The 8,645-nt window shown below is 41.4% G+C and overlaps 1 protein-coding gene across 1 annotated transcript in view; it reads left to right on the plus strand.

The window, feature by feature from the left end:
- The first annotated feature begins 3,110 nt into the window (after positions 1-3,110).
- Positions 3,111-8,645, plus strand: part of LOC124148556 (monocarboxylate transporter 9-like) — a 9,670-nt gene continuing 4,135 nt past the window's right edge. The window contains exons 1-4 of the mRNA XM_046519695.2: positions 3,111-3,614; positions 4,879-5,022; positions 5,518-5,664; positions 6,501-7,613. Coding sequence (XP_046375651.2) covers positions 3,347-3,614; positions 4,879-5,022; positions 5,518-5,664; positions 6,501-7,613 — 1,672 coding nt within the window. The 5' untranslated portion in view covers positions 3,111-3,346. The remainder of the gene's footprint in view (positions 3,615-4,878; positions 5,023-5,517; positions 5,665-6,500; positions 7,614-8,645) is intronic.

Here is an 8,645-nt window from a genome sequence, read left to right on the forward strand (position 1 = left end):
ATTAACCTTTTTTGGCTTGAAATATCGTTTCAGCGTGAAGCAAACTATAATGCGCTATACGGTTTACTGATCATTATCAGCTGCGCTCTGTGGATATCATTAACCAATACATATATGGGTCTTCGAGGCAACAGCATCAAATCCGCCTCAATTGAATGCGCGATTATAATTAAGTTTTTATATCTGCTGATACGTCTGCGACATTCACACGCATCTCAAGATCAGGAACATGACATTCAAGTGTACACCTATCGTCGAAAGCATGATTGTATAGTTGTTTTACAAATTATGTAACTTGAATGCTACCTGTATATACTACACGTGGGAACAATGGTGTACATCGTATACATTCAAGGCGATTATCGTGATATTAGATATGTGAGATAAGTGAGATTCTAATCAAGCTGCCTTAAGGGTGTAACGCCATCTTGTTTAGTGCCTGACATCAAATACTATCTGGGGGCACGGCTGGCCCAGTCGTCTGAGGCGCCGCTATTCGCTGTGCAGAGTTGCGTCCCTTGGGCACGCTAGAAACCTATGATTCTGGGTTCGAATCCCGGTTCGCCCCGATTTTGTTTCTAGGTTTGTCAGCACCATACCCGTGCACGTGGGTTTCACCGAAGAGGCAAACGTCTGAGACCTGCATCACTTTGGGCTTTCCTCCCACATTAAACTGACACTCCGCGATATGACTGGAATACTGTTAAAAGCGGTGTTAAACCCAACTTACTCACTCACTCAAATACTATCTTCGGGATATTAGGACAATACAACAGATACTAGATTATGACCATATTTTGAAACGTCGTGGCGATACAAACGTATCTACTACAACTCTAAGTAGAGAACATACATTCCATATTTGATCACAATAGCAAATAAATACTTCACATACCATGATGGATAGACAGGATAAGGTTCAAAGTGATAATGACTCGCTGACCGTGTTGTCGCACTGTATCACTAGGTCAGGCTGGAGGAATATACTTCATATATCTCTTTGCTGTCTATTGAAAGTCAGTTGTAAGTCAGGAATACACCACCTTCCATAATCTGGACAGATAAATCAAAGCCTGGAGTAGTAGAAAAGAATAGTTGTAAAATCACCGTTTGGTTATGCAATAGGGCCACTGTAGTTAATACAAACACTGCACCGTAGTGAACATAGAAAGCACTGTCCTACTGACATAGCCATCTGAAGTGGGTGCGACGGGGGACTTCATGCAGTGACTGGAGCACGCACGGTGAGTATCAAACAATGCTATACCATATAACAATACACAAGGGCTTATGAATGCACCTTGGCATAAACTGATCCCCAGTTCCTTGGCGTTTCGTGTAACATGTGACATTACAGCTTTCCGTACTTAGCATTACAATGTGTGAACTCGAAGGCTGAACATCAATTTTTTTTAAGCTATCCTTTTGACACCTGCACTGGAAGATCAAAAGCTGAAAACGTCAAGGGTGCTCACTTAACTCACCTTGATATCTCTGCTGAAACGTGAAATGATTGAAACATCCGTCTTCCCTAAGGCTTTCTGTACTTTTTGCTATGACAATGAAAATCAGAACAGAAAGATCTCCCCGAGCTTTCAGGCTCTTATTAATTAAGATTGAAAGGTATTTTTGTCAAAAAGCTCATGGCCCAATGCGCCATAGGTATACTTGTTGCAAGAACAGACACAATGTAATAATGATCGGGCGGTTACAATGCTGAACCCTTGGTTAGCTGAGCTCTTGCATTGGCAGTAGGTCTCCGACAGATTCGGTACCTCGTCTGACCAGGTTTCATGTGACCCTGATGCTGTGGATCGTTCGTGATATAAAAATTCAACTATTGACAGGCCTTGGTGAAACTTGACATTAGGTGACTGAGGATAAACCAACAGTGACGCATCAAGTATTTACTCATGGGAAGAAAAGAAAAGGTTTATGCGTTGAATTACTCATAAATTAGAGAGCGATATTGTTATTCTAGGAACATTTATTATATTTATTGATTTGTTGTGTTTATTCTTTTATCATGTTTAGAATAGCTGAGATGGAATAGTTTGGAATAGTTGAGATTTTCCCATCTCACTCTGTAACTCAAGATAAGAAAACACCCGATATTCACGGTCAGAAATACGATGATCTCTTAGATCTGTGTAACCGTTATCTTTATGCCATTAAAGTCATCCACATAACGCGCATTGCATATAAAAATGTATTCTCACGCAAACAAGGACATCATGTCAGCACACAGAAACAGCGATAGTTCAAGGTACTGTACATGAATAAATACTGTTGTATATAAGGTGCTTCACAATGCAAATTCACATACTACAGGATGTGCGTGACAGTTCAGTGACAGTGTGCTTTATTGGTGTCACGTTTCAAGACCTTGAACGTTAATGTTTACTGAGTGTCTACCGCCAACCATACGTGAATGTTAAGTGCAGATGATGCACGATTGGATACTGGCGTGTTGACCAAAGCCACTCGAGGTCACGTTTGCAGTTTTGTAGACACAATACTGAGGGACCCATCATTGGATATCCGCGTGTGTTGACCAACTCCATTCGCAGTCAAGTTTGTAAATTTATTTGACACGATAGTAATACAAGAAGGGACTCATGGTTGGGTATTCCGGTGGGTGGGTGGTGAGGTGGGCTATGATTAAATTAAATTAAAAAATAATTATGCTTCGAATTTGGTCTGCTGAAATAAAATAAATTGTCTGCCACAATAATACAAGATGCTTATTCAAATAAATATTTAGACTCATACCTTTAATAAAACAATATCTGGACTTGCAGAGTGGCTGAAAATAAAATTCTTATCACCATTAGAATCCCAGGCATTTATTATCCAATGGTTGGTCCCGTAGCCACACCATGACAACACGTATGCCTATGCTGAGATAAGACGGAACACCTGTATTCCTCTTTCGTTATCTTTTAATCTTGTAGTAGTGCAGATGTTACATTTGTAATGTCAAAGGTCATGGAATACGTGGAATAAATGAGTGGGTATGTGACAGTTTTTTGTTTCAAACAAATAAATACTGTTATGATTTCTGACAGTTTTTTCAAAGGTTATAAAAAGTAAAAGAAATATCGTTACAAAAGTGGCACGCACAATTAGTTGCATATGTCCCGGCCAGTCGTAAGCAGAACGTGACTGGAAGAAGACCGACCAACAGGCACGTGGTAGCTGCAAGGTAATAACGAAAGAGATATGGATTTGGAGGGCGCAAACAAGGTCACCGTATACATTTATAATCTTGTGGACCGTTAACTATAGGATCAGATCCCATGTGGACTTTCAAGGTAACACAGCTGATTTGTGTCTCTTCTTCGTCATGCCTGCCTTGGAGAACGACGATGTCGGAGTGGAGCGTGACACATGTGACGCTGAAGAGCATGACAGCCGTGACGTAGTCACACCAACACGTGTACACGATGATTACGTAAAGGCACATAGACAAGGCGATGACGTGGATTGCAAGGACGTGGATAGAATGAAGCCGTGTACTGAACACGATGATGAGGATGAAGAGGAAGGGGTAGAGGAAGAGGATGACGACAGTCTCCCTGTCGACAGAGGCTGGGCGTGGCTTATTCTCGCAGGTATGCAGTTGAGAGCATCATGAATATGTTGTGTTTTTAATTTGAATAATGGAACTGCATATAAACAGATATACGTTGTGAATCTCGCTTATGGTATTTGCTAAATTAGAAAAGGTGAGGTTAGTTAGATAGGGTTTAACATCTCATTAGGATTTTTACTCTTATCTAGCCTCATGCATTCTCGTGGGTGTCTAGTGTGCGTAAGTGTGCGTGTGACTCCGAATCGACCTGTCCTTGTTTATCCCCTTAATGGCGAGCACAGTCAGGGTAACAACAAGTACGTCTTTTTGTACAACGTTTGGTGTATCTTCTCCGAGGCGGTCAAAGTATTTAAAGGAGGCAGTTTACAATTACAGAGTGGAATCATTTAATAACTAACCACTTGAAACGTTAGGAGACGTAAGAATAAGTGAGATCGGCCACGGTGAACAGTAATTCAGTACTATTTAGGTGTCTGTCTAACTAGGGAAGAAAGGTAATTGTGACGCAGTCTACCACTTTTGGGAACGAGTACGAGTATCGAATTCAATTCAACAATAATCAGATCATGGAATGGTTAAGGGATTGTAAACAACGGTGCTTTGTACAGCTGGGCCACACACGCTCCACACAGCTGAGCAACAATTCCTTGTGTCCCCTTCCGTGAAATCTTGAAATTTGCTGAAACCGGAGTGAAACCCTAATGTTTTCTGTAAGTATGTAGTACGTTGTGAAAGGTTCGTTTTGTACTTTTGCGGGGGTACAGGTGGTCCAGTCGTCAAAAGCGTCAACATCTATGATCCTGGCTTCGAATCCCGGTTCGCCTTGATGGTTCGTGGTTTGACAGCACTATACCCGTACTCGTAGACGTCACCAGATACACGTCTTAAACCTCCATCAGGGGGCACGGGTGGCTAGTCGTCTAAGGTGCCCATTTGGCTGTGCAGAGCTGCGTCCCTTGAGCACGCCAGAAACCTATGATTGTGGGTTCGAATCCCGGCTCACCCCGATTATGTTTCTTTGTTTATCAGCACCATACCATTATCGTGGATTTCACCAAAGTAGTAAACATCTTACTCCAGCATCACTTCAGGCTTTCCACCAAGTTCAGTTGACATGCCCTGGTACAATTGCAATACCGAGAAATTCGACGTTAAACCCCCTCATTCATATTTCAGGTGAAGATTTTGTATTTGCACCTTAGACGGAATTGATTTTTCTCATCCATCTGAATACATCATAGCGGTGATGACCATTTGACATATGCCTACAATTTTATTTCAAGGAAGTTTCCTGAACCTCGGATTAATGATTGGCTACAGCCGTGGACTTGCCATGCTGTTTGTTGAATACCTGAAAGTATTCGGGGCATCGACAGCAAAAACAACTCTTTTGATGGGAGTCAATGCTGGGTTTTACAGCTTCGGTGGTGTGTATATATATATGGCAATACCCACTTATCCCCAAAATACTTAATCTAGTAATACATATTTATGCTCCTTTTGATGAATTATTGCCCGTATGGCGTGCTGCGTAAATGATCGAAAGTTTAGAAATAAATATGCTTTCCAATTTGTACATATGAGAAACCCTAAATGGGAATATTGTGAGCCGAATCAAATACTAGATGCCGTGCCACTGTACCTGGACTAGACTTCATGCTGTCAACCACCAGTTCGTCTGGTCAGCACCATTTTCTAACAAACCAACGGCGATATTGTTGACTATGACTATCAAAGAATCGTCACATAAATTGTTCTGTTACTTTTCATATTGATTATCTAAACTGTATCAAATATACTCACGCACGTCATCATTGAATGATAATGACACAATGCGTCTGTGATCGTTAATATTCAAATTTTGAAACCGAGTCCTACTTTTATGTACATGACGAATATATCACAACCATTTCCATTTTCAGCTCTTATTTCTATGCATGTCATCGTTAGTTTAATCGGAGTCCGAAAGACGTTATTTTTGGGAGCGACAATAACTTGCATTGGAATGGTGACAGCAATCTTCGCAACAAGTATCGACTTTCTTATTGGGACACATAGCATCTTGCTCGGTAGGTATAACCAATACAAATGGAAGTAATATAGACAACGCTATATATGTACCTTATGTACCTACCGCATGATTCAGAGGGGAATCCAATTACAACTGGCGACCAACAGGCTAGTAAATCGATCGGGTGGTCAAGTATAATCACGAGGGGTACACAAAGTACATGATTTAGACTACCAGTTGTCGGATCATTTTTTGTGGAAGCCTCGCTGGCTGAGGGGGTTAGGTCGCTGACTTTGTGTGCTGGCGATTAGGTGCCTCACCCTGGATGTGTGGGTTCGAATCCCGGATGGGACTAGCCCCCCAACAAGTACGAGAATGAGTACTTTACTAAGAAAGTGTTATCCCAAATATAACATTTGTTACATTTGACCACTTTCTGAATGGCTTTGTGTGTACATAATCACGAGGACTCGGCTGATTGTGTGCCGTCGCACCCATTGACGTTGGCCATGATATCAATCACTGATCTCTCCGATCCAGAATCGGCGAGCAGCGTTTTGTAGCATAAAAATTATTGACAGTCAATGAACAAACCAAACAGGAAACAAAACAATATGTTGCTATTGTACGTTCACGATATTTATTTCACAAGATAAGTCTCGGATTACGACATATATTTCATATCGAAAACAAATGCTTCCCTTCTAAGCTGTATCTTATCTTGCCATAAGTATACATGTATAAATGGTGGAATTATTTTCCATCGCAATATACTAGCATAGAAACTAAGTTGTAATTTTCAGAACTTAGACTTGGTGAAAGGTTGACATTTTTCATATTCACGTCACTGTGGCGCAAAACGTATGTCAATTCAACTGTAAATATTTCTTTCAGGTATCGGGAATTCCATGATTTACGGACCATCAATTGTTAATATTGGCCACTATTTCAAGAAACGACGTGGTTTTGCATCAGCGGCAGTTATGTCATCAGTCAGCTTGGGTGGTAGTGTATTTCCACCGTTAGTTAAGTACCTCCTGGATGAGTTTGGCCTCCGCGGCACAATGATCATTCTAGCCGGTCTGACCTTGAACATGTTCGTCGGTGCAGCCGTCCAAAGACCCTTGGACTCATTCAGGAAAAGGAAACCAGTACGGAAATCTGAAGATGAAAAGGATTTGAATCAACTTCCAAAGGAACTCCCCAAATCATTAATTATCAATGAGTTAAAGACAAATGGAATGCGTCGTGGCATAAGTTCTGATCCTGAAACGTGTCCGCTTCATTCTTCAGAAAAAGGTATCAATGATCAGAATTCTTCGTTTGATTCCCCATTCCTTGTGAGAAGATTAAGAACAGAATCTGATTCCAGTGCATTGTCTAAATCAAACCGCAACATCCTCCTCTACACTAGCCAGTCGGACTTCGGGTCCCTTGCAATGGTGAACTCAAGCGTTCAAGACATAAAGGTTGTTGAAGGTGTCGAGTCTTTGAAGAACAAGCCAAGTAAACATTGCTTTTACATCAAAAAGGCATTGTCATCCCTTGACTTCTCTCTCTTCAAGAAGCCGATGTTTCGGCTTATTGCCCTTGTGGCATTCTTCAGTGTTCTGATTGGCGTCGTCCCAGTCTATATACCAGCACTGGCAAATGAGAAGGGCTTGGATCAGAGGGATGCAGCTCTGTTCTTAACAATTGCTGGTGCAGTGGATTTCGTTTGCAGACTCCTGGTTGGGTTTGTGATAGATTTGGGGCATATTAATGCCAACACAATTATGGCTATAGGGTTAGCCGTTGCCGGAACTCTAACGCATTTCACTCCATTCTACAACTCATATGCTTTAATGATGACGTTTACGGTGACGATGACTATGTTTTCCTGTACCTATTTTGCGTTGATTAACGTGGCAATCATTGATTTCATGGGAATGGATTACCTTGGAAAGACGTTGGGATTTGTGTCCTTGTTTCATGGAATGTCAATAGCTATATGTCACCCAATTATAGGTAAGACGGCCATAATTATACGGAAACATTACCGAACGATTTTGTTATGTTATACACTTAAACGACCGCCTCTGCGGTCTAGTGGATAGAGCATCTGCCCGAACAGCGGAGGCTCGTGGGCTCGATCCCCTACCGCTTCATACTAAAAGACGTTGAACGATGGTACTTGTTGCTACCCCGCCTAGTCCTTGGCATTTAGGGGCTGAAACGAGGACTGGTCGGCTCCGAGTCAGTATTCTGTGTCTGAGTGGGTTATTTATGTTAAACTGCGGCATGGCATCTCGGTGGGCTAGCACTATAAAATCGGCATTAGTTCGGACTAGTACAAGTACACTCCCCCCCCCCCCCCCCCCCCCCCCCACCACCACCACACCACCACCACCATCACCCATACACGACGCTATATGCATGCAATAATCTTGAACGCGACGTTATAAACCCCATTTCACCTCACCCCATCATGTACTTCAACTTTTACGTGTCATGCATCGCATTAACCCGTGTCCATATATCAATGTCTATGCATTTGCAATGCTATCCCATAAACTACAGAGACGTCGTCAGGCATGGGAGTTTTTCAGGAGATAATCACAGTCTGACACAGCGCCACATTTCAAGATCTAGCCTGTCCCTAAATCTGTCCATACACACCTTAAACGTATGTATGTATTAAACCTTGTATGTATGTATGTATGTATGTATGTATGTATGTATGTATGTATGTATGTATGTATGTATGTATGTATGTATGTATGTATGTATGTATGTATGTATGTATGCATGTATGTATGTATGTATGCGTGTGCGTGTGTGGGAGTGAGTGAGTAAGTGAGTATGGTTTCTACCTTGACACGTTAAACGTATGTATGTATTAAAGCTTGTATGTATGTATGTATGTATGTATGTATGTAAGTATGTATGTATGTATGTATGTATGTATGTATGTATGTATGTATGTATGTATGTATGTTTGTATGTATGTATGTATGTATGTATGTATGTATGTATGTATGTATGTATGTATGTATGTAT

This window comes from Haliotis rufescens, unplaced genomic scaffold, assembly GCF_023055435.1.
Source record: "Haliotis rufescens isolate VD_foot unplaced genomic scaffold, xgHalRufe1.0.p SCAF_9, whole genome shotgun sequence".
Lineage (NCBI taxonomy): Eukaryota > Metazoa > Mollusca > Gastropoda > Lepetellida > Haliotidae > Haliotis > Haliotis rufescens.